The sequence below is a fragment of the Penicillium subrubescens genome (genome assembly GCF_028828155.1).
Source record: "Penicillium subrubescens strain IBT 31985 chromosome Unknown utg000007l_segment0_segment0, whole genome shotgun sequence".
Classification (NCBI taxonomy): Eukaryota; Fungi; Ascomycota; class Eurotiomycetes; order Eurotiales; family Aspergillaceae; genus Penicillium; species Penicillium subrubescens.
This window is the reverse complement of record NW_026643157.1, coordinates 3,144,457-3,169,547: the sequence shown is the minus strand read 5'-3', so window position 1 is coordinate 3,169,547 and position 25,091 is coordinate 3,144,457. Positions and strand designations below refer to the sequence as shown.

At 49.4% G+C, this 25,091-nt stretch overlaps 8 protein-coding genes across 8 annotated transcripts; 4 read left to right on the top strand and 4 right to left on the bottom strand.

Annotated features, from left to right (window-relative positions):
• Positions 1 to 1,556: 1,556 nt before the first annotated feature.
• N7473_010917 (isopenicillin N synthase family dioxygenase) lies at positions 1,557 to 2,787 on the bottom strand. Its single transcript, XM_057156856.1, has 3 exons — positions 2,551 to 2,787; positions 2,316 to 2,486; positions 1,557 to 2,262 (listed from the first exon to the last, which is right to left on the bottom strand). The coding sequence occupies exons 1-3, from the start codon at positions 2,719 to 2,721 to the stop codon at positions 1,600 to 1,602; spliced, it is 1,005 nt and encodes a 334-aa protein (XP_057005511.1). The 5' UTR covers positions 2,722 to 2,787; the 3' UTR covers positions 1,557 to 1,599.
• Positions 2,788 to 4,244: 1,457 nt separating this feature from the next.
• Positions 4,245 to 6,476, top strand: N7473_010916 (MFS transporter). The gene is made up of 5 exons (XM_057156855.1): positions 4,245 to 4,740; positions 4,805 to 5,183; positions 5,247 to 5,324; positions 5,390 to 5,741; positions 5,804 to 6,476. The coding sequence occupies exons 1-5, from the start codon at positions 4,538 to 4,540 to the stop codon at positions 6,283 to 6,285; spliced, it is 1,494 nt and encodes a 497-aa protein (XP_057005510.1). The 5' UTR covers positions 4,245 to 4,537; the 3' UTR covers positions 6,286 to 6,476.
• A 71-nt stretch (positions 6,477 to 6,547) lies between these two features.
• Positions 6,548 to 8,261, bottom strand: N7473_010915 (MFS transporter). The gene is made up of 2 exons (XM_057156854.1): positions 7,586 to 8,261; positions 6,548 to 7,511 (listed from the first exon to the last, which is right to left on the bottom strand). Exons 1-2 carry the CDS (start codon positions 8,140 to 8,142, stop codon positions 6,563 to 6,565), a joined length of 1,506 nt encoding a protein of 501 aa, XP_057005509.1. The 5' UTR covers positions 8,143 to 8,261; the 3' UTR covers positions 6,548 to 6,562.
• A 468-nt stretch (positions 8,262 to 8,729) lies between these two features.
• On the top strand, positions 8,730 to 18,196 carry N7473_010914 (uncharacterized protein; the record flags this gene model as incomplete). The annotated part of the gene is made up of 2 exons (XM_057156853.1): positions 8,730 to 9,206; positions 9,293 to 18,196. The coding sequence occupies 2 exons, from the start codon at positions 8,730 to 8,732 to the stop codon at positions 18,194 to 18,196; spliced, it is 9,381 nt and encodes a 3,126-aa protein (XP_057005508.1).
• A 338-nt stretch (positions 18,197 to 18,534) lies between these two features.
• Positions 18,535 to 19,350, top strand: N7473_010913 (uncharacterized protein; the record flags this gene model as incomplete). The annotated part of the gene is made up of 1 exon (XM_057156852.1): positions 18,535 to 19,350. One exon carries the CDS (start codon positions 18,535 to 18,537, stop codon positions 19,348 to 19,350), a length of 816 nt encoding a protein of 271 aa, XP_057005507.1.
• Positions 19,351 to 20,136: 786 nt separating this feature from the next.
• N7473_010912 (uncharacterized protein) lies at positions 20,137 to 20,928 on the top strand (the record flags this gene model as incomplete). The annotated part of the gene is made up of 1 exon (XM_057156851.1): positions 20,137 to 20,928. One exon carries the CDS (start codon positions 20,137 to 20,139, stop codon positions 20,926 to 20,928), a length of 792 nt encoding a protein of 263 aa, XP_057005506.1.
• A 383-nt stretch (positions 20,929 to 21,311) lies between these two features.
• N7473_010911 (cystathionine gamma-lyase CYS3) lies at positions 21,312 to 22,639 on the bottom strand (the record flags this gene model as incomplete). Its single annotated transcript, XM_057156850.1, has 3 exons — positions 21,312 to 22,317; positions 22,382 to 22,467; positions 22,538 to 22,639. The coding sequence occupies 3 exons, from the start codon at positions 22,637 to 22,639 to the stop codon at positions 21,312 to 21,314; spliced, it is 1,194 nt and encodes a 397-aa protein (XP_057005505.1).
• An 879-nt stretch (positions 22,640 to 23,518) lies between these two features.
• Positions 23,519 to 24,802, bottom strand: N7473_010910 (DNA-directed RNA polymerase III subunit RPC25). Its single transcript, XM_057156849.1, has 7 exons — positions 24,609 to 24,802; positions 24,458 to 24,556; positions 24,288 to 24,384; positions 24,148 to 24,234; positions 24,029 to 24,092; positions 23,780 to 23,954; positions 23,519 to 23,706 (listed from the first exon to the last, which is right to left on the bottom strand). The coding sequence occupies exons 1-7, from the start codon at positions 24,618 to 24,620 to the stop codon at positions 23,662 to 23,664; spliced, it is 579 nt and encodes a 192-aa protein (XP_057005504.1). The 5' UTR covers positions 24,621 to 24,802; the 3' UTR covers positions 23,519 to 23,661.
• Between the last annotated feature and the right edge of the window lie 289 nt (positions 24,803 to 25,091).

Below are 25,091 nucleotides of genomic sequence, written 5' to 3'. Positions count from 1 at the left end.
GTCAGGGGAAGAGTTTAGGAAGTTGGGAGAGGGTAGAAGTGAGTTTTCAGCTTAAGTTGATGTCGATCCTAGATTGTGCTGCAACCCCTAAGTTTTTATACATGTCATATGCTGAGAACACGCTGCTACACAACAAACAATATCCTAACCTCTCCTCCTAATCTCATGCCTTCAACGCAAAAAATCCTTTCTGCTGACTGCCCCTCCTGCAGGCTGTAGCTCGCTTATTTCCCCTCACTGTCGATCATATCTCAGATTTCTGTTTAGAAAGGCAAAAATGACCCATCATAGTGTACCATAGGCGGAATGCATGTTACAACCGGCGTTAGTTCTCCGCACGTCATCGATGGCTCCATACACGAGATGCATTGCAGGAATGTAATCGAGGCGTAAAACACGATCCGAACTCTAAAAATTTGGAATACTCATCTGTATGGTAACGAGGGTATTTCCATCTCGTTGTTTACGTGATTCAATTTCTGATAAACACTAAATTCTTCGCGACCAGACCCTGTCTCCACGTGGATCAATAGGCATACTCCTGTCACATTCTCAAAGCCTCTTATCGAGAGTGGCCAGCAATTTGTTCCTCACAAAGCGCAAGACAATCTCCTCTCAATTGCCTAGCGTCTCTAGAGATTCTATTTACTTGATTTTTGTAAAACACCCTCATTGTTCTTGTTACGTATGATAAAAGTCGAGTGTTTTGTATCAGTTGATGGGACGAGAAGTTTCATCGAAGGAAGAGGGGTACAGATATTCCACGCCACAAGCAGAATCAAATCAAATAATATCAGTGGCAAACACACAAGTCTCAGTGTGTCAAGTAAGCTCTGGCCTGACAGTGGGGCCCTTCGTGAATCTACTAGGGCTTTTACTACAGTACTAGGCCGAGTATAGAACATGGCTCAGCTTTCTGATCGGGAATGGGACTTTTGCAAGAATTTAAGGTCCCTGTAACCTTGCTGCATGGTGGCTGGAGCTAGTGGTGCTAAAACCCTGCAGCAAATATGGTGGCGGAAGTACCGTCGGTCCCCCATGCAGGTAAATTTCACCAATAAACAGCGTCCTGCATACTTGTGAATAGTACAGGTCTCAGTTTGTGGTAGCGATGGGGGCTAAAAAGATACAGCGATAATATGGCTTGATTTGGTTAATTGCTGCGATCACGAGCTCATGAGACTTGCAGGAACTAAAACGTGCAGCGTAAATGTAACATTGATATTAGCAATGGCCCCTCACGATTGTCTAGTTGCATGACAATGTACTGCTTTATTCCCGATGAAGAGCGTATTACCGATCGCACTCGGGTTTGAAAACGTGCATGGCAACGTGGATAGAAAGATTGACTTTCTGTCGGCATGTTAGGAGCTGGGAGGAGCCGATTCCTTTCAGAGATAACTGAGCGATACGCTCTTCTACCTAGCTGGGTAAAGTTTGCTCTGCAGGATAAAACACAATTTCTGAGGAGGATTGATTACTCCGTTGACTATACTATCAGATCATTATTCAATCTAGTAAAACCACCAGTATACGGCCAATTAGTCAAGTTCACTCTTCATTCAGTCTATGCTACTCTAGACTTGTAGTTAAAATCCTCTAATACAAGATTTCTGTCATCTCCTGCTGGTACTGGAGAGCAGTTATATCCGGGTATATTGCCGGCCTCTCCTCCGTCACAAACTGCTCAATTGGCCCAACGGAAATCTCTCGGTGCGCCTTCAAGAAGAACACGGAAGAATATCGCTCAGGAATGTAACCCTCCGTAATGGTAGACATATGGGGCGGTACATTCACCTGATGAAGGCCAGCCTTGACAACCCCGTTAGTCCAGCGCTGGAAGGTTTGGCTCGTGTTGACAATGAGCTCGTTGTCATCGGATGGAATAATAGGCACAAAGGTGAACGGTTTGTTTCTATCTTCGAATTCAAGACCTCCAAGGCTGTCTTGGAACAAAAGTGTAATGATTCCGAAGTCTGTGTGCGGCCATGCACGCTTGATTGTTCCGGTTTGAAGTCTTTCTAGAGAGACCGGCGGATAGTGAAGCAGACGAAGCTCTGAAGCTGCGGGAATGCATCGGTCAACGAGCGAGTTTTCGGGCATCTTAAAGCCAACTTCGCATGCCCGCATGATATCAAGAGACACGTCCTGTACCAGATCGAAATACTGTTCAATGAATGCCTTGAATCCAGGAAGGTCCTCTTCGCTGGGAAATTTGTTGGGGAACTCGGTATCCCCTCGAGGACCGCAGTCAAAGTGCTCCTAGATTTGGATGAGACACATTTACAATCTGATTTGCAAACCCAAAAGCATACCTTCTCATCTAGTAGTTCACCCTTTCCTTTCGGTGAGGTCTCGGCGTTTTCCTTTCGCAACCTGGACGTTGTTTCCGTACCCTTACGACTCCATCCTCGTTGTAAATCCGAGCCTGGATGATGAACAATCTTCATTTTCACATCGTCTGGCAACTGAAAGAATGCCCGATCCTAGTTAAATAGGGATGGTCAGTTCTCCTGTGTAGAGATTCGAAAAGACATGGAGAGTAGGTACCCATTCCCAGATTTGCTGCACAAAGTCCCGAGATATACCGTGATTCTTTAGACGAACAAAGCCGTGATTCACGAACGAGTCAACAAGTTTCTTCGCCGCTTGTTGCCGTTGATCAGCATTTCCATGTAGAAACTGACCAAAGTCAACGAGTGGCAGCTGTGTCACAGTCATTTTGATGAGGTCTGGTTGGGAGGTTTTCGATAGCTAGATGGGACTTAATTAAAATCAATTCACTTGCAAGAGCCATCAAGCCTTGTCCTTACCCATGTTGATCTTTCTTCGAAAACAATTTATATCGGGCTTCCTTTTCCACCCACTCGGATGAGACCATAGGGCAGTGGTGCAACAATTAGGATTCGAATCACCCCCAAGTAAGCTGGGCCCACTTTATTCATCACATAGATTTCCATGGAAGAGCATGATGTCAAAGCGATGAAGAACAGGGATGGCCTTCCTTCGGATTAGTGCAGTAACCATGGGGCGTGATTAGTGTTTGTCTGACAGCATGTCAATGCTCCAAGATACTAGTGGACGTCATAATTGCCCCACCGACTGCCCATTCTTGTTGACAATCTACAAAGGATCGGTTATATCATTATCGTCAATGTTGTAGCCTTCGTGAGGGGCTTATTCCCTTCTTCGTGGCTTACTCCCCCCAAGCGTCCGTGCATCTCGAGCCGAGTTACTGCAGGTCTCGCCCGAGGCAAGGTTTCAGTGATCATGATGCCAGAGCAGTGAGGATTGTGCAATCAAAGAGTCCATTTTTGATCAAATTCAATTATGTACTTCTGATTTGTTCAATATACCAAGAGTTTGAACCAAGACTCATGGGCCGGTCCATCGGAAAGTCCGACCCCCGCTCTACAAAGGTACCATCAAGCGTTGGAGGAAATAACCTGGGAACATTCCTCAGTCATCGAGAAATATGACCAATTGAACAGCACTTCTGGTTCAGATTTACACACCAGGTTTCAAGCCGACAACATCAAGAGCACAAGATGTTGGACGTTTCCTCTCTGGTGTAAATTGAACCTAAACAAGCCGTATGAGCACCTATATGAGCAACTTCGAATATCTTGCCTGTGCATAGTCTAATGTCTTCGTGGACAAAGAGAGTGTCTCTTTCATTCTTGTCGAAGCTCCACCCAAAAGTGGGACTTCATCACGGAGAACCACGGGGAGGAATGTAGATGGTCTTACATGCATATATGTAGCATACTTAGTATGCCAACGAATTCATCTCGCTTAGGTAGAGTAGTAACAATATTAGCAAGATGTTTTAGCCAAGGCAGAGGTAGGCAGATTCTCATTAAGTTAAAGTGATGCAGATCACCCGAGTGGGGGCTATTTGGAGATATCCTCTTGAACTACTCCGTACTTTAACTACTGCCCCTTATCGCAAACAGTCCGCCACCCCGCGCTGCGGGCTGACCCGCCAGGGGCGTTATTGAAAATTACTAGTCTTCTTTCAACTGTATTTCGTAAACTACTATTGTCTAATTCGACGGAGTCATCTGGAGCGTTACTTGCAGTAAATAGCTCATGGCCGCCTAATATGCAGGATTTCGAGCCGTAGTGGCATCAAATTCTCTAGATTAACCACTTTCCTGATCGAGGTGATTCAAAATCTTCAGAACAACGGAAGGTGGAAGTACAAAGTACTTTTGACCGAGCGGACGTGTTATCACAATTCGCGATGGCCGATAGCCAACGGACAACGGAGTAAACGCTAAGGCCGAGTCACGTGTATTTGGGTATACCTCAAGATCCCCAGGTGAACAACAAAGAATCATTTCGACTCGGGGCGCAAGGAGAACACGGAGCGAGACATGTCCCACGAGTAAACAAAGTCGGCGACAAGATCCTGAAACGGCCGCTTCTAAGTCACCCCACACTTATAGGCTAAAGGGAGCTATCCACCCTTCACTCTTTCTTATTTTCACTCTACAGCCTGGAATTCCTCGATACAACAATCTGAGCGGGGCATATGGTCTCCTCCAAGACTGCAGAGGAGGCGATAACCCCTCAGACTCTGCTAACAACGGATACCATTCCCGTGGAGAAAGATGAACCTCAAGACCCGAACGATGTCTTCTGGGATGGCGACGATGATCAAACCAATCCCAAGAATTGGAGCGTTGTACGCCGATGGACACATGTTGTTATCATCGCGCTTGTGACATTTATCACGTACGTCTCGAGATCGTTCCAGCTCTTCTCTATATCAGGCCCCTGAATGATAGTTTTCCATTAGATCACTGGGCTCATCGATGTTGGCTCCCGCAGTACCAGACGTGATGAAATCGCTTCATTCCGATAATTCTGAGTTGGAGTCTTTCGTCGTTTCAATCTATGTCATTGGGTTTGCGGTCGGGCCTCTGCTCGTGGCGCCCCTGTCAGAACTTTATGGTCGCGCAATTGTCTACAATGTCTCCAATGTCCTCTTTCTCGGTGCGACTATTGGATGTGCTCTCAGCACCAATATAGGCATGCTTCTTGCCTTTCGTCTAATTTGTGGTTGTGCCGGAGCGACTCCTCTTGCTCTAGGAGGAGGCTCGATCAGTGATCTCATAGAGCCCGAACGAATGGGCACTGCAATGGCAATTTGGGGATTGGGCTCGTTGGCGCCACCTGTAAGACTTCCTTTGGTTTTTTGGGTGAGGGTAGAACTAATCAGAATTTGTATTATGTGGCAGGTCTTCTCCCCCATTGCTGGTGGGTATCTTAGCCAAGACGCAGGCTGGAGGTGGATCTTTTGGGTGATTGCCATTCCAGTAAGTACTGACGAACACATACTGCTTCAAATACTCATTACGTTGATGCTAACATCATGTTGTAGATGGGAATTCTCACAATAGTATTCCCTTTCATAGTCCGAGAAACATACGTCCCCGTCCTGTTGGAACGCAAAGCGGCGCGCCTACGCAAGGAAACGGGCAACCCAAATCTAAAATCCCGACTCGACAGGCAACTCACTCGGAAGAAACTCATTCTCGATACCCTCATCCGACCTCCTCGAATACTATTCACGTCGCCCATTGTGTCAGTCCTTGCGATAGACACAGCCATAGTTTATGGGTATCAGTATCTGGTCTTCACAACATTGTCTTACATCTTTCAAGATAAGTATCACCTCTCAACTGGTCTGTCAGGGCTTGTATACCTGGGCAATGGAATCGGAACAGTTCTAGGTATCCACCTTCCCTCAAAATTGCAATAATACCAACCAATGAGTTCTAACAAAATGCACCAGGAATCTTTATCATCGGCTACGCATCCGACAAAGTGACCGAGCGAAGAAAGAAAAAAGCGTCTATACCAGACGATACCCTACCACCAGAAGGCTGGCTCTGGCCCATGATTCCTTCGAGCTTCCTAGTTCCCGCAGGTCTGTTCTGGTACGGCTGGACACTGGAACGGAATGCATTCCCCGTGGTGCCCCTAGTGGGACTGGGTGTATTTGGATTTGGCATGATGGGCATATTCCAGCCAGTACAAATCTACGTGGTGAATTCTTTTGACAAACAAGCCGCCTCTGCTATGGCAGCAGCTACCGTACTGAGAAGTATTGTGGGTTCTTTATTACCTCTCGGAGGACAAAGAATGTATGATGCTCTAGGTATAGGGTGGGGGAATAGCTTGTTGGCATTTATTGCGATGGGGCTCTTGCCCGTTCCATTTTTGATGATCAAGTATGGGGCACGCATGAGGAGAGCGGACCCGAATTTGCGATAATCTAGGACAGGTATATCGTGATCTACGAGGCCTAACACACTTACGTACTTACGCACAAATATTATGACAACGCCCATGCTTGATGACTTGACGCAGCTACTGGACTTGATCGGGTAGATAGGATGGAAACACAGCCCCTAGACGAGAAATAAAGATAGTTTCAGAATTATATCTGGGGATTGAACTTATGGAGACAATTCTACTATAACCTATTTCGCGATGACATTTACTTGGTTTATTGCGACCTAACATTATCTAGAGTCTTGAATTTTACTAATTACAGTCTGCGCTTTTCTCCCGCGATACGAATTGCACAGGCCAGACAACTAGACATAAACAACAATGCTGAAGCAACCATATATGGCAATCCCATGGCGATACCACCCTGTCGTAGACCACGTCCAAATGCCGCCGCTAAAATCGGCCCTGCGACAAGCGAGCCTAAGCTTTGTGCCAAACCGATGCCCGAGTTCAGCACTCCGACCTGAGACGGGTCTACCAGTGATGTCGCCAGACTTCGCAGCGCCGAGTAGAAGCCCCAACCAAGCGCAAACAAACTCAATCCAGAGATGAACAGCTCCGGGATGGCGGCAAAGGCCATGAGAGCCATACCTGATGTGAGAATCCACGCGCTTCCCTGGACAATACGGAGATCTTTGACCGCCGGCGACCAAGACATTTGTGTACTCAGCCATGTGGACAAGCGAGGGAGAATGAGTAGTAGGGTGACAAGATTGATAACACCCTTCAAGGTAATGAGGAAGCTTGCGCGCGCAATACTCCAGGAGAAGCGCTTCGAGGCGTACGGAATGATCAACTGCATCGCCTGTCTGCTGATACTGGCAAGCAGGAATGTGAGCACAATAAAGGCCATGTTAAAATCCCAACCTTTCAGGTGGGTGTTCCGAACATGGTGCCAGTATTCCGACAATGTTTGTTTCACACGCTGATAGCCGGACTTGGGGTCTTCCGGTCGATCATGATCCATCTCGGTCTCTTCATCATTATTCAACAATGGTTCTGACTCGTCGTTATGGTTGATGCTGGATTTGGGATCAGGGCGCGTCTCGGAGACCAAGGCTGCGCCCAACAGGCCTCCAAGCTGGAAAACTATTCCTAGCAATGAAGGAACCCATGGACTCCATGTCATGAGAAAGGCACTGATAGGGGTGGCCAGGATTTCTCCAAGCAGAATTACGGCAGCCATGATGTAAAATATAGAAGCTCTGGTGATTAAACGTGTTTTTGTCAGCCTACGAGCCATAGTGAATCATTAACGAGTCCCCTGGGCTTCACTTACCGCCGGTCCATAGGAACTACATCGGTAATCATAGCATATGCCATTGCCGTCGCCGTCTGAGATCCACCGCCAATGATCTGAAAGACGGGCGTCGCCCAGATCATCCGAAGGGGTAGGGCGACATTCCACCAACAGACCAAACGGATGGCGACCTCTTCCAGCACAAGGCCGATCAGACAAAGCACCAAGATGGGCTTGCGGCCGATCCGATCCGCCGCGAATCCATATGGCAGAGCAAAGATAATCCCAGGCAACTGGTCAATGGTCTCTTTCCACCCGATCAACAGGGCCAATTCTGCTTGTACATCGGCGGACTTGCAATCATCGCCCGCCTCGATTCGGCGACAGATGAGGGATTCGAAAATGGAAATTTGAGGGGCCAAAGTCAGAGAGTTGCCAAAGTCAGCGGCGACAATCGAGATGCACACGAGGACAAGGAGACGCAGGTGAGAATGAGACAAAGGGGTGGGAGAGCCATCTTGGACGGCGCCCCCACGCGATCCCAGCAGGGGCGCCTGCTCCGTAGGCTCCTCCTCGGTAGCTTGAGGCGTCAACATGAGCTAGAATATCTTGAAATGAATCAGTTCTCGAGTGTTCCCCGAGAATGTGACACTATTTTCATGCCCGAAGGCAGTCTCTCAAGGGAAAGCCGATAAAATCCCTTGGCTAGGCGGGATCGAAGGTGGTACCGTGGTGGAGGCTTGTGGGCCGACGGGAGGCCGACGGGAAGCAGATCGGGCGGGTGCCTTAGGCTAATCCACAGCACTAAACAGGCTTCAACCCAGAGTCCTCGGCTTAGTGCTTACGGTTACACTCGTTATACTTGGCAAGTCTTCCTTAACCAATGTACCTCTATTACGCAAGCCGTGCATAGGATCATGTTTCATGCAGCTGGTTTTTTTCAACTTGTTGTATCGCGTAATTTACTTTTCAGTTGTATCCTAGCTTTCTCGGTACTGCAGCTTGATACCAATCAAAATGATCACGATCAACTGTCATCATGCTGCAGTAAGGCCTACCCAATATCAAAGAAGACCCCAAGTACTTATGTATAAAGGTTCTTCTGCTACAAATCTCAGATAATCCTAGTAGAAGATCATTTGAATTAAACAAACGAACCCTTTCAACCAATTGACAGCCGAAGATGGCTGAGCAATTCTGGCAACAGACGTTTGCCGGCTTGGAAACCTCTTCATACCCTGTGCTCCCCGCGGTGGGATATCAATCATCAATCACAAAGATTATTGATCATGAAATTGACCACATTGAGTGTGAAACTGGCTCTGATAGTCTGTATCCGCTCTCCACCAAGTTACAAGCCGCCTGGGCATTACTTTTGGCCCAATATGCCAATACCCATGATGTGGTGTTTGGAATATCTATGAACTCCTTGGAAGAAGTTTCGGACTTGCAAGACGTCCTTCCTTTACGAATACCGGTCAGCTGGGAATCTGATCTTGCGCAGTGGTTGCAGGCAAATCAGTCCCGGGTAGAGGCAATGCAGGAGGTCCAATCCTGTATGAGCCTGGATCAAATTCAATCCTGTAGTCCAGAAGCCAAAGAAGCCTGCGAGTTTCGGACATCAATTTTGTTGAGAGATCCAGAGCTGGAAACGTACGAGGTATGGACAAGAATACACTTACAGTTTCCAGATATATAAATATAGACACGTGACCTTCATGCTGACCAGTCATATTCTGTGCCCAGGGAAACCACCCCTCCTCTATCGAAAAGAACCTCCACAAGAATTCTCTTGTTCTGATCATTGAGTGCTTTCCATCAACTCCTCGCCAGAAACTGCTTCTGCGATTCCATATCGATGAGTCAATCATCGACGCGGCACAGGCCGAGCGGATGGGCCTGCAGCTCACTCATCTCATCCGGCAGCTCTGCGACCCTGCTCTGCATCAACAGCAAAAGGTACTTGGCGACCTCGACATTCTCTGCGATGAAGATAAGAAGCTCCTCTGGAAATGGAATGGATCTAGACCTAGAATGACCAACTCTCGTATCACCGATCTCTTTGCGTACCAAGTCCAGAGACGAGGTCATTATCCCGCTGTCCATGCATGGGATGGAGAGCTGAGCTATGAACAGCTGGACGAAAGGTCAACTCAATTGGCGGCATGGCTGATTCAGAATGACATTGCTGGACCGGGGCGCATTGTTCCTCTTTGCTTTGACAAGACAGTATGGACGACCATCACTCTCTTAGCTGTCGCAAAGGCGGGAAGCATTTTCATCATGTTGGATCCGCGTCAGCCTTTTGGTCGTTTGAAGAGTATAATGCAGCAAATTCAATCAACCACAATCCTCGCGCGGCATGACACGGCCAAGTTGGCCAGGTCTTTGGTCGAAAGCACTGTCATCGTGGATGAGGACCTTTTTCAAGACAGTGACAAGCTTGCGTCCATCCAGATTCCAGCCTTCTGCGGCCAGATTTCACCGTCAGACCGATTATATATTGTATTTACATCTGGAAGCACTGGAACTCCTAAAGGCGTTACTATCTCGCATGCCAATCTTTGTACCGCGGTCGGACACCAGGCGCGGGCGCTGGGGTTCGACACTGGAGTGCGTACATTTGACTCCTCGTCGTACAGTTTCGACGCATATGTCTGCAACACTTTTCACACCATCCTGACTGGTGGTTGTCTGTGTGTCCCATCAGATAACGACCGCATTAATAACCTGCAGTCGGTCCTCCAGTCCATGGATGTCGAGTTTGTGCAGCTCACTCCTTCTACATCCCGGCTTCTGGACCCAAGCAAGCTCCCACGCCTGCACACGCTTATCCTTACTGGAGAGAAGATCAACCGCAACGTACTCGAACCGTGGCTAGAAACAGCGGGTCGAGTACGGGTCATCAACGCCTATGGACCGTCCGAGTGCACAATCATGTGTGCGGCGAATCGCAACATCAATTGCATCAAAGACGCCGAGAGCGTCGGGTTCTCACTGGGTGCCAACCTTTGGATTGCTGATGTCCACAACATCCATCGTCTGGCACCAGTTGGTGCAGTTGGTGAATTGCTTATTGATGGCCCTATCATCGGCCAGGGATATTTCGGCGATGAGCGCAAAACTCAGGAGTCTCTGGTCGATGTACCTGGTGGCTACTTACCCGGCATTGCGTTAGCCCCAGAAAGTCCAATCTTCCGTACGCGAGATTTGGCGAGGTACAATGTAGATGGTTCAATCTCATTCATTGGCCGTGCTGACACACAGATCAAAATCAACGGACAGCGCGTCGAAATCGGCGAGGTCGAATATCATGTTGGCCAATGTCTCCCAGAAGGAGTTGATGCGATCGTCGAAGCAGTGGACTGGCCATCGGGTCAGAAGCAACTGCTCGCTTTCATCTACTTGAGACAGGATAAAGGATTGCAGCTAGCGCAGTTGATCACAAAGCTGGATGAAAAAGTATCAGACCGGTTGCCTCGATTCATGATCCCTTCTGCATATTTCCCACTGCGCACGATTCCGATGACAGCGACTGGAAAGACTGATCGCAAGGTCCTTCGGCGAATGGCGTTGGTGGCTCCGGACCAACTACTCAATGTGCACGCTCTACCAGGAGCAACTGGGGCACTGCCAGCGCAAGACGTCGACCGGCCCATGACTTCCGTTGAAATGACTCTGCAATGGCTCTGGGCGGAAGTGCTGACAATGAATAATGATGCACCTCTTCTACCAAGCGACAATTTTTTTGCGCGAGGAGGTGATTCACTCGCGGCGATGCGACTTGTCTCTGCCTTGCGCCGAGAAGGATGCAGCAACATCAACGTCGCAGACATCTTCCGGCATCCGCGTCTTTGTGATATGGCGATTGTAATGGATGAGGCTACTGGGAAGGCCTCACCGGATGCGAATGCAACACAGAAACCAGCAACTCCATTTTCCATGTTGCTCGGTGATGCTCCAGATGCGAAGTTGATCGAACTGACGCGCAAGAAGATCTCCAAGATCTGCAAGTGTGAGGCGTTTGAGATTGAAGATGTGTTCCCATGCTCATCTATCCAAGAGGAGATGGTTATTCTGGGCGCTCGTAATCCGGAGGACTTTGTCACCCAAACCGTCTTCCCATTACCTCCCGGAGTTGATCTATCTCGATTCCAACGAGCCTGGGAAAATGTCACACGCGAGGCTCCAATAATTCGCACTCGCATTGTGGATACAAAGATGGCTTTAGGGGATATCACGGTCGATTATGATCATGTGTTCTCCCAGGTCATCTTCAGTGGCCAGGTACCGTGGACCGAGTACTCTGACCTTGATGAGTGCCTGAAAGCGGAACGAGGAAATGGAATGGGACTAGGTGAGCCGTTGATGCGACTCGGTATTATTGGAAAAGCCAACCCGCAGAAACAGCAAACATCACGCCTTCAGGCAGTCTTGACGATGCATCATGCCGTCTATGATGGTTGGTCCATGGATCTGCTGGGCAAAGACATCGCTCGAGAGTATAATGCTTCTGAAGACTCCAAGGCATCGGACGACAGAATGCTCCCGTATCGTAACTTCATCCAACATCTGCACACTTCAGACCAGAACGTGGCCTCGAGGTTCTGGACCCGATATTTGAAGGATATACATCTGCGTCCCTTCCCTGCTCTCCCGGTGCCAAACTACAGACCAAATGCAACCGCTTTGCAAGACCATGTTGTATCTGGAATTGAATGGGCCAAGGCCACGGGAATTACTGCAAATACCATCGTGCAGACAGCCTGGGGAATGGTATTGTCCAAGCATTCCTGTGCTAGCGAGGTAGTCTTTGGAGCAACACTTCTGGGTCGGCAAATCCCGTTGGCTGGAATTGAGCGTGTCGGAGGGCCTACCATTGCGACTGTGCCCATGCGAGTCGTGGTAGACTGGGATGGACAGAGCGCGCTAGAAATTCTCCAGCGCATGCAGGACCAAGCCGCTGAGATGATCCCATTCGTGCATCATGGCATCAAGCGCATTCGCAAACTGGGTTACGACATGCAGCGCGCCTGTCAGTTCCAGACCTTCCTGGTTGTTCAGCCAGTATCTCAGTCAGAGGTTCGATCGACGGAAAAGGCATTGTTTGATCTTGGTGACGGTCGAGATGACATCCAAGCCTTCAATACATACGCCATCATGGTTGATTGCGGACTAGCTCGCGATGGATTCCACCTCCGTGCAAGCTTTGACGAGACGATTCTTGGGAAGAATCAGGTTCAGCAAATGCTGAGCGATATGGAGAACGTCGTGAGGTCTCTCATCACCGAGTCAGAGAGTCCCCTAAAGCTGCGAGAAATGGGCATCTTGACAGATGAGGAGCACGCCGATATTATCAGCTTCAGTCAGCAGGGTCAGGGCTCACAAATGATTGAAATTGAATCGTGCATCAGAGATTCTCTACCGGAGCAGATATCAGATGCCGCGGTTGATGTTGTCGAGCTTCCAAGTCTCTCGAAGCAGCTGGTGGCCTTTGTCTGTCTGGCGCAAAGTGAAACTAGTTCATCTCAATCCAGCACAGCCCTCGCCAACCTGATCGAATTGCTGGGTGAAAAACTGCCATCGCACATGACTCCATCCCATTTTCTTCTTCTTTCCAAACTACCAAAGCTGGGATTGGGATCAGGGGATACTGACCACGAGGAACTCCATCGTATCGCACTTCAGACACCTGTGAATCAAATAGTGAATCGCTCTACCTTGATATCGGCACGGCCAAGCAACAATGATCCTCCAAGAACACAACTTGAAACCCTCTTGCACGGCCTGTGGGCTACCACACTGGGAGTGGAAAGGTCTCAAATCAACAGGAACACTTCGTTCTTGGCCTTAGGTGGCGACTCTTTGAGAGCGATGCAACTTGTTGCAGCTGCCCGAGAAGAGGGGTATTCCCTGTCAGTGGCTAAAGTTTTGCGTACCCCTCGTCTGGCAGATATGGCAGTCAAGGCACTGGAGCCACTGGCAGGAATGCAGTCGTCGCTCTCGGATACCGTTGAACCATTTTCACTGCTTGACAAGAACGTGACCAAAGAAGCACTTGCAAAAGCCTGCAACCTTGAGCCAGACGAAATCCAAGACGCCTACCCGTGCTCGCCAATTCAGGACATGATGTTGGTGCATACTGCGCGCCGTGCTGGAGAGTTTGTCTCCCAGGGCTACATTCATCTTCCAGCTCATGTTGATACCGCACGGTTGAAAGCAGCATGGTTCGAGGTGATCGCTGCCAACCCAATCCTCCGCACACGCATTGTGGAGTTTGCAGGGCAAGGGCTGCTACAGGTCGTGACAAAAACGACTCCTGTCTGGCTAGAGTATGATACTCTCGAAGAGGTGCAGCAACTTCCCGTCGGTCTCGGAGAGCACCTACTCTGGTTTGCATTGGTGAAATCCCCATCTGGCGTCGTGACAGGAGAATCTGGCACTGCCACTGAAGAGAAAACTCTGGTCATGACTATCCACCATGCTATCTACGATCGTTGGTCTGCTTCACTGGTTATGAAGGCTGTTGAATCTATCTACCGCGGAGAAAATCTTGTACAAAACTTGCTCCCGTACAACCAGTTCATCCAATACCTGGGAAAGAACGTCGATGCAGACAGCTGTCAGCAATTTTGGGAAAAGTACTTGGCAGACTGCAATGTTCCGCAATATCCTGTTTTGCCAAATCCCAAATATCGGCCAACAACCACAGGTGTTCGAAAGCGGAGGCTCGACTCCATCGCATGGCCCAAGGACTTCACTCCGGCAACCACATTGAAAGCAAGCTGGGCAATCTTGGTCTCTCAATTCTCCAACTCTAGTGACGTTGTCTTTGGATCAACGGTCATGGGTAGACAAGCACCTTTAGCTGGTGTCGAGCGCATCGCCGGTCCAACTATTGCCACAGTCCCCATTCGCGTGAAAATAGACTGGAGCTCAGCGAAACTCCAAACCCTACTTCAAGACATACAGTCAGATGCAACCGACATGATTCCATTCGAGCATTACGGTATCGGCCGAATTCAGCGACTCAATTCGGTTGCCCAGCAAGCTTGCCAGTTCCAGTCTTTGCTCGTCATTCAACCTCCAGAGGATGTTGGCGCGGATGAAAATACCATTCTCCGGTTGCAACTTGGTGATGATGATTTGAAGGGAGGGACATACGCTCTCGTCTTGGAATGTGTGCTGGATGATCCATCGTCACCTTCATCGGGAGGTGTCTCAGTTCATTTGAGCTTCGACGAGCATGTCGTCGACTCCATTCAAGCAGAACAAATGCTGGTACAGCTCGAGCACATTCTTCAAGAAATCTGCAAACTTGATGAGCCAATGAATGAACGGTCACTGTCACGGCTCAATCTACTGTCGCACTTCGACAGACAGAAAATTTCATCCTGGAATGCCACAGTCCCGCCGAGTATCGATCGTCGGATGGATCACTTGCTTGCAGAGCGTGTTAAAGCCCATCCAGACGCTCCGGCAATTTGTGCTTGGGATGGAGAGCTGACGTACAGTCAATTCTATGATCAAGCCCGCCTCTTGGCCTATTGGCTCGTTGTTGACCAAGGCATCGGTCCTGAGGTATCAGTCCCCATTTGCTGTGCGAAAAGTGTCTGGACACCTGTGGCAATGCTGGCCGTCATCATAGCTGGAGGTGTTGTCGTCACGATGGATCCGTCACAAGTTGTGGACCGTCTCCGTTCCATTACTTCACAGCTCAGCCCGCGGCTGGTTCTGGCATCAGAATCGACCAAAACTATTGCCGAGCAGTTGTCAGGAGCTGCCGTGCATGTCGTCAACGAACGCCTGTTACAGAGTATTATGGGTCCTGATCTTGCGAAGGACGATTCTTGGATTCCAATTCTCTCTCCTGACAATGCTCTCTACGTGACATTCACTTCTGGCAGTACCGGAACACCCAAGGGAGCTGTCATCACACATGCTAATGCCTGCAGCGCCATGACTTACGTTGACCCATACATTGGATTTGACAAGACAACACGTGTGCTGGACCTATCATCGTACAGCTTTGACATGGTTTGGTACGAATTCCTTCACACGTTCTACGCGGGTGGCTGTCTTTGCGTTCCATCCGATGACCAACGCCGCAATAATATCGTCGGCGCTATTCATGACTTGCGCGTCAACTATCTTGACATTACGCCTTCTTTGGCCCGAACGCTTGATCCAAAGTCTCTTCCCATGATCAAAAAGATTGTTCTTGGTGGTGAAGCTGTTCAAATGGACGATGTTACTCGATGGGGACCTGATGTGGAGATCCGCAACTCATATGGTCCATCCGAATGCACGGTATCCAGTACCGTTGCCTGTTATAGAAAGGAGTTCACGACCAGTGTCAATATTGGCCCGCCACGAGGATTGAATGCTTGGGTCGTTAGCTGCCTTCAACCAGACAGACTGGTACCTATCGGGGCAGTTGGCGAGTTGGTCCTCGAGGGTCCACTGGTTGGACGAGGATATATTAACAATCCGGACAAAACGGCTGCTGCGTTCATTTCAGCTCCTGTGTGGCTTGGACATGGAGAAAAGGAAGGTCTTGTTTCTCGCGCACATAGTCGATTCTATCGGACGGGTGATTTAGTGAGGTCCGACAACGAGGGTAGACTGACCTATGTTGGCCGCATCGACACGCAAGTGAAACTTCGTGGACAGCGCGTGGAACTCGAAGAAGTCGAGTACCACGTTCGCAATCTTCTCCCTGCTCTCTCATACACGGTTGCAGCTGAAGTTGTGGAGATACCAAGCTTGCAAGACTCAGCTCGAAAGTCCCAGCGATTGGTCGCCTTCCTCTCGCCCACTGAGCCATCCGACAGCCACAAGAATCTTTCTTTGGAAGAGCCGGTCCCTCTGTCTGCAGCGACGGCCAACGACCTGACTCGGAAGTTGATGCAGATTCTGCCTGTCTACATGATACCCGCCGCTTTCAGAGTGCTTCAGCAACTTCCTCTGTCATCAGCAGGCAAGATTGACCGCAAGAAGCTGCGTGAAATCGGGACACGCATCCACTTCGATACCATCAACCAGAAGAGACCAGTGGAAGAGCCCAAGACAGAACATGAAAAGAGTCTCAGGAAACTCTGGTCAGATGTGCTCAGTATATCAACTAAAGTTATCGGCCGACAGGATAGCTTCCTCGAACTTGGAGGGGATTCTATCACTGCTATCCGACTTGTTGGGGCTGCTCGGGCGAGTGGTCTGCCTCTTTCAGTCTCCCTCATATTTAAATACCCAGTTCTCGAACAAATGGCAGACAAAATAGCTCTTTCGGCTGCGAAAGGCCTTTCCACTTCCAATGGGCATGTCAATGCCACTGGTTCGGCAATGAGACCGCTCCCTGAAGTCGGCGATGTTGCGAGGAATTTGGGAGTCTCGGAAGATATGATAGCAGAGATTCTCCCCGTCACAGAGTTCCAGCGCTATGCCGTTCACTGTACTTTCCAGAAACCACGCACAGAGTGGAATTACTTTGCCATGTCTTTCAACGATGAATCTGCTGCTGGAAAACTGGGTGATGTTTGCAAAGAGCTTGTTTCGTCACTGGAGATCCTCAGGGCCGTTTTCTTGCCTCATGGCGACGATGGAGAGTTCATCCAGGTCATCTTGCGCAGTTTGGAACCCAACGTTGCCATACAGCGCGTTCTGGACATATCAATGGACCAGGCATGCGAAGAAGTGTGCATCGATGACCTTAGGAAGGCCATTTCTCCCGGCTCGCCCTTCGTGACCTTCTTTATCCTACTGTCAAAGAACCGTGAGGAGACTCGACTGGTGATGGGAATTTCTCACGCTCTCTACGATGCAATCAGTCTTCCTCGAATGGCAGAGTGTCTCAGCGCATTATACCATGATCAATCGTTGCCGCCTGTGTCTGACTTTTCACCATTCGTTCGAATCCCAGCATCTCCCTCTATGTTCAATCATTGGCGTGAATTGCTCCAGGGCGCTCCGATCCCCCTTTCGGTTATCGGTGATCATGAGACAGTGTTGAAGCCAGGAAAGCGCACTGTGCTGCGCAAGATTGTTCACTTCTCACATTCTTCAAAAGAGTTAACGGTCGCAACCATCTTTACAGCAGCGTGGGGCATCGCCCTCGCTCAAACAACTGGCAAAGACGACATTGTCTTCGGCCGCGGTGTCTCGGGACGCACGCTGGCATCGTCCGATATAGACGTCGAGAATGTCATTGGCCCCTGTTTGAATATCACCCCCGTGAGGATGACACTTCCTTCAACCACGGGTTCAAGGGTGCATGATATCATCGAATCACTTCAGTCCCAACTCAACAACTCCATTGATTATGAAACGGTGGGGTTGTCGGAAATCGCAAAACGATGCACCGACTGGCCATCACATGTCAGATCATTTGGCTCTGTCATTTACTTCCAAAACATCAAGGAGTCATCCCACACCGAAAGCAACGACATTCCTCTGATACCAATTGCGCTGGATCGTGCGGAGCCCCCAGAGCCTGCGCGGCTGAATGTTTTGCCTCTCGGAGATGGGCAGTATACATTAGAACTGTTGGTGCCAGAGGCAGAAGCGACAGAAAGGGAGATTTGGTCTGGTTTGCTAGAGCGGATGGCGCAGTGGTTGGACAAAGCTCGACAGGAGTTGGATAGTACAAAGTAGATTGAAGGGTTACTGTCAGCTATGATGTGGAGTCGAATAATACAGATCTCAAGATTTTTCGAATCGATTATTACTCTGCTCGATTAAGATATGTTCAATGATAGTTTGATGCTCGAGTCCCAATCAAGATCCCCGAACCGCTTCTTTGGGTCCGAAGTACTTACAATTTCTTGGATCCTAGATCCATGGACAACCGCCATCAACTAGACCTAGATTGGAACAATCATTTATAGAAAGGCTCATTCTTACGCCTTACCCTCCAGCTTTTTCTTTCTCCTCCCTCTCTAGGATTCCCGCTCAGTCTCTTATAGCGTCTGTCCCAAAACCATACCGCGATCATGGATTCCGAGCTCAAGAAGACCCTCCAACCTAAGGTTATTCAACATTCAGCAGTCCAGCAGATGCCAGTTCACCACACGGAAGTTCACCACTCGGGAGTTCAACATGACGCAGTTCCACATGACGCAATTACACACGCGGGAGTTCATCACGCGGTAGACCAACATGCGGCAGAAGGCTACAAAAGCAACCAGCAACTAAAATGCACCCGCTCTCAAAGAGACATGAAGCAAGCCACTGGTCCTCGCATCCAATACCGATCCGTGACTTGGCGCAACATGTCCGACAAAGTCACTTTCCTAGAGCGAAAGTGCGAGTCACTCCAAGATAGGGTCGCTGCCTTGGAACTGAATGCTCAACACAGCCGCGACGTTCCCCTTCCCAGCTATGAAACGGAAGACACTATCTCGGAATTTGAGAGTTGCTTCGAATTCATTAATCCCGAGAACGAAAACGACAACGACAAAGATCAGTCTGGCCGACATCATGCAAACAGCTGCTCTGGGAAAGATAGGTCTGCGTCATCGCACAAGGAGCAGGGGCTGCCGGACAGCTTTAAGAAAAGGCTTTGCAAAAACGATACCATAGTCATCGAGATTAAGGCCAGGATTGCCAAACTCCTGGGTGATATCGATGACGTCGTACGTGAAATGAAAGAGACTCACGAGGATATCAACTCCAAGTTACTGCAAGATACGGATCTGGCAGTGCGTAGTCAACAAGGACTTAGTGGACAGCCAAGCGCTCCCGGTGTTGCTAGGGCCGGGGCCTATGGAAAATTTGAGGGGCCTGCTGGAGTTGTAGATAATCACTGAGGATGGGTTTCCCAAGACGCTCCTCTTCCACTATTAAGTTGCTCTTCACCCTTGGTGGATTTTAGACAAGAACTTGTCAACTCGAGGAACTATGGCTTAATCTTCTAATAGCGATAACTAGCTAATTTAAACCAGTTTAGCCATTGTTTCAATGAATTGAAATTGATAGAGATAGAGATTCCATCCTGAGGCAAACCCCATTGGGATTACACTGATGGAAAGTTCCAGGCCCAGCGCCAGGATTCATTGCTTCGGCCTATTTAGGCCTTGCCTCTCTTCCATTTTTTTCCCTTCCTATTCCTTAGACAGTTCCTTCCAGAATGGTCTATTTAAGATTGTTCCTCGCTTTTCAGACTTGCTTGCGTAACAAAAATTTGCGCTGTCAGCTATAAAAATCTATGCTGATTAAGGATGAGAAGATTGATTGATTTTATTCAAATAATCTTTACACGTGGTATAAAGGTCTTCGCTCGCTCATGATGACGCTCAGATATATTTATTCTACCTCGGACGTCCAGTCTGGGGAAAGTACATCGCATAGATCCGTGGACGAACATCCTCAACCTTTCATTCCGTACTCGTCAAGCTCACCGTCATACTTTCCAGTCATTTTTTACTTCAACTCTTCACTTCACTCTACGCTCAGCGCCCAAACACCCCAAATCGAAAACCATACACATGATTCACCTACCCACTCCCCTACTCGGTGATCAACATTCAAATTCATATCCCAGCAAAGACCCCCGAGTTCCTACTCCATCGACGACTTCAAACTCCATTTCCAAAATGACAGAAATCGACTTCCCAGACGCAGATACAGACTCCTGCAACGAGCAATGGGCCTCCATCTGCACAAGCTACGAAAAGTCCCTATCCACCCTGGCCGCCAAAAAGCGAGACCTGGAACTCCGCAACGACGAAATGGTCAGAATCAACGCCAGTCTAAACGCAAACTATAGAGTGCTCAAGGCGACGATTTCTGAAATATCAGCTGAAAAGAAAGAGCTGGTAACCCGAAACAACATGTTGCAGAAACGTCTTGATTATCTGAGGGAAATCTCTGGATATGGAGATCTTTTTCGGAGGCAGAAGCAGAGTCTCGATGAAAGTATCTGTGCGGAGTCTTGGGAGAGGAATAGGATTTTTGGGGCGAGGGTTCCTGTTCTGAAGGGAGATGGTCACGACACTCCCGCTATAACTGTCAATGCTCAGGCTGAGAAGCGCGACTGCGATGACCGAAAGCATGACACGAGCAGCCTCGAACTCATCTGTGACTGTGGGAAAATTTCCAAGGTATCCGACGATAACCTGACCAGCATCAAAGTCAAGCCTAGCCCCAGTACCCCCAAGTCATGCCAGTGCGAATGCCAGAAGGGAAGGGCAAGGCACAAAAGGGCCAAAAACAAGACCAACACACCAGCGGGAGCGGAAGACCATAATACATCCCCCGATCCGTCGACACCAACGAGCCTGGGAATCACAAGCAGAAGCTCAGACTTACCGCAAGAGTTACCGCCTGGGATAGAATTCTTGATGGGCCTCATTCTCCTTGGTCTGATCTTGCTAATCCTTGTTTGATATTTGGTCCCGAGAAGACTTTTGGTGCGTTGATTGTTTGATACTCGGTTGCTAGCTTCGTTTTCATGTTCGTAGGGAAATGGTTTCTTGAGGGTTATGGTATGCTTTCTGGTCTGTGAGTGAAGATTGGATATTATTGGAAGAGAAGGAAAAATGCAGTATGATATTTTGTCCTCTGTATGAGGATATGCAGAAACAATGCAAGTTTTTGATAAAAAAATAAACTTCTAGCCAGCCGATCAATCAATCCAAATGATCAATCCAAATGATCAATCCAAAACTAGCAGAGCAAAAAAAGGGAAATCGTCTATTATCTAGTTTCGTAAAAAGAAAATGCAAGCGTCCAGCCATTAACCCGACTATAACCGCACATTTTATGCGCTTTAGTTCGAGGCAATCGCCAACTCCAAAGCCTGGAGCACATCAGCAGTCAGATCCTCGACATCTTCGACACCACAGCTGACGCGGACAAGGTCATCAAAGACACCGGCAGCCTCACGCTGGTCCTTGGGGATACCAGCGTGAGTCATGCTAGAGGGGACCTCGCAGAGGGACTCAACACCACCCAAAGACTCAGCCAGTGTGAAGACCTTGGTATACTTGCAGAAGTTGTGGGCAGCAGTCTGGCCACCCTTAATACGGAAGCTCAGCATACCACCACCCATACCATTGCGGTGCTGCTTGAGGGCAATCTTGCGGTGCGGGTGGGAGTCGATACCGGGGTAGTTAACGGAGATGACGTGAGGAGAAGCCTCAAGGGCGAGAGCCACAGCGGTAGCATTGGTGGTCGCCTCGCGGGCGCGCAGGTGCAGGGTCTTCAGACCACGGTGGGCGAGCCAGCAGTCGAAGGGCGAAGGGACGGCGCCGATGGCATTCTGGAGGAAAGAGAGACGCTCCTTGAGGGCTTCGGAGTTGAAAGCGGCGACACCCATGCAGACGTCGGAGTGGCCGTTGATATACTTAGTGACGGAGTGGACGACGATGTCGGCGCCGTGGTCGAGCGGGTTCTGCACGTAGGGGGACATGAAGGTGTTGTCGACGACGACGAGGATGCCGTGGCGGCGGGCGATGTCGACGACGGCCGCGATGTCGACCAGGCCGAGGGTGGGGTTGGAGGGGGTCTCGATCCAGATGAGCTTGGTCTCGTTGGGGCGGATCAGGTCCTCGATGTGCAGCTCGATGGTCGGGGTGAAGGTGACGTGCACGCCATGGGCGGCTGCGACCTTGGTGAAGTAGCGGTGGGTGCCGCCGTAGACGTCGGAGACGGAGACGACGTGCGAGCCGGCGGCGAGGGATTGGAGGATGTTGGCGGTGGCTGCGGAGCCGGAGGAGAAGGCGAGGGCATACTTGGCGTGCTCAAGGGCAGCGACGGCTTGCTCGAAGTTGTCACTGGAAGAGAGTGTTAGATTGGGACGTGTGTCAGTGGTTGATGGGGAGCAAGGGGGAGACGAACCGGTTGGGGTTGGCGCTACGAGTGTACTCGTACAGGCCGACGGGGTTGCCAACGCTGGTCTGGGCGAAGGTGGTAGAAAGGGAGATCTAGTCGGGGGATTCAGTCAATGCCAATTCCACTTCCTAATTGAATTTCTTTGCTTGTCCGCGGACATACCGACTCAATGACAGCGCCGGTGGCGGGGTCGTGAGGAGCACCGGCGTGAACCGCAAGGGTGCCAAACCGGTGAGTAGAGTGACCGTTCTCAGTAGAGCCCATTGTGATGTATAATGAAATGCAATGCAAGATGTAGAACAGCAAGACAAGCTTGAACCCTTGGTTATATAGTTCCTCGAAAGAAAGAAGCTTTATGAGGTGATTGCGCAACGATAAGATGAGATCACCGGGTTTGGGAAGAGGCGAACAGATGCGGCGATTTGATTAGAAAGCAGCAAAGAAGAAGAATTCTGAAGCTGACTGGAAGAAAGAAGAATTGCTTTGTTATTATGATTATCCTCCTGACCAACGGAAAATTCTCAATTTTTTCCTGTTTTACTTCTTCCAAGTGAAAAAAAAAAATTCAAAATTTCAGGCCCCGTGAACTATGGAACGGCCATCTGGGATTTCTTTTACGTTGCCTGCAGCTGGGTTGGAGCTTACGGCGATCGATCGTCAAGACGTGAGTGGCTCAGAGACGCTGGCGGCTCCACTATTGCCGGACGTAGCCGCATTAATCGAGTCGGAGAAAACTCTGAACATGCCGACTGATCGGAGTGATCGGAGTGAAAGACGTGATTGTCATTGAATTGTGGATTATCAAGCACGGGTGGAAGAGGGGTAATATGGAGGGGGGATAGTATGTCTAGATAAAGCAGTCGGACACCGTCGGAAGGGGAGATTTACGAGATGACTGTGTTACTAGTGGATGCAAGTTAACTAGCGGTGTGTTGCACAAAGAAATGATGTCTACTGGTTACTCCGGACAAGAAGACGAGAATCGTACTTTACTCTCGCCGAGATCAGCACTGCATGCCCCGAACAGAAGTACATTAAAGCAGTGTTGAGAAGGTACTTTGTTTACTTACAACTAGGACTCCTACATACATCCTAGCATAGTCTGGAACTGACACACTGCGTGAACAATATCTAATGAAATAATATTTTTGCGCCCAGTCTGCTAAGTACCAGGTCTGCATGGGTATCTGATCTGACGAAGGAAATTTACACTGCTCCACCAAAGCGCCATCCAAGATTCTAACCTAAGACGAATCATCTAATCTGATTTCGTCCAAAGAAACACTTTACCACCAAGTGATAGGTCCCAGACCGTGGATCTGCATCGAGCCCTGGATAGCAAACAAGTCAGCTGGAGTCATTCAGGCGCTTTGGCTACAGCCTCGAGGAAAAAGAACGACGTACGAAGATGGAATATGCAGGCTTCCGGTCAGTAGGAAGCTCTTCGCCGAGATCTGGCGCATTGGGGATCTGATCATGCCACTCTTCCGTCTCCACGCGGAAGCGGACAATCTCGCCCACGTCCAGATAGAACATGGTGCCGTCGTTATCCCAGGTCCATACTTGGTCCGCGTGATCACTACCACCATCTTAGTTAGTAAAGAAACGGTGATATAATGGAGGGACAAGACGGGCTGTGACAGTGAAACTCACAATGTAGCGCCGTCCATCAGCATCGACGGTGGGATGAGGATATCGTTGAAAAACTCGACGCTGACTGAATGAGGGTCAATATACGGAAGAGTTGACGGAACTCTCTACCAGATACATACTCTTGATACCCTTGTCGGTACTGCTGGAGATCTTGCCCAGCATGATCTCGCCCTTGAAGGGCCGGAAGACGATCATGCGAAATTTCACTGGTTCATGATTAGCCATGTTTAGAGAGGTGTAGATAGTAGTTTTGGCTTACCGTTTACATTGACCAGCCCAGTTCCATGACCGATCAGGCCATCTGAGGACTCGAGGAGGTCATAGAAGCTGACACAGAGGCCGATTTTTTGGATCACCTAGGACAGTGTCAGCGATCTTGGCATGCCCAAGGCTCGTGGGTCATCTATGAGCCCCTGGCGAAAGACATACCTTGTTGGCATATTTCTCATTGATATTATCCTCAATTGCAACTGCACTGAGCTTGGAAAAGTCCTCGGGTGCGATCTGAATCAGATCGGAGATCGTAGTCTGCGGGAGTCAGTAAAAAAAAAGATATCGCGTCTGAGCACCACCAACGTACCAGGATGAACATGATGGCCAGCCAGTAGTTCAGTATATCAACTCCCAAGACTATACAGCACAAGACAAAATCTCCGAATTTGTATCCCTGCTCGGGGCCAGACGGTCATCAATCTTCATGAAATCAAAAACCTGCCACTCAAGAATGATCCGGATGGGGTGCACGTGATCTGCGGAGCTGTCAGAAAGTCGAGCTCCGCCGAAACTTTCGCGCCGCAGCTTTGCTCCACGATGGTGTAAAAGGTCTCCCTAGCGCTGGGACCTCACAGAGGCACGGCCATCATGAGTTCACAGGGGTTCTCGTTCCCTCCTCCACCTCCCCCGCCACCGTCCACTACACAACAACCGTCCGCCTACCCTTCTGCGCACTCTAGTCAACACTGGAATGCCCGAGGATCTGGCGGACGAGGTCGTGGTCGCGGCCAAGGGAATCGAGGTCGAGGAGGAGGAGGAGGAGGTCATTACTCCTCGGACAATAACCGAC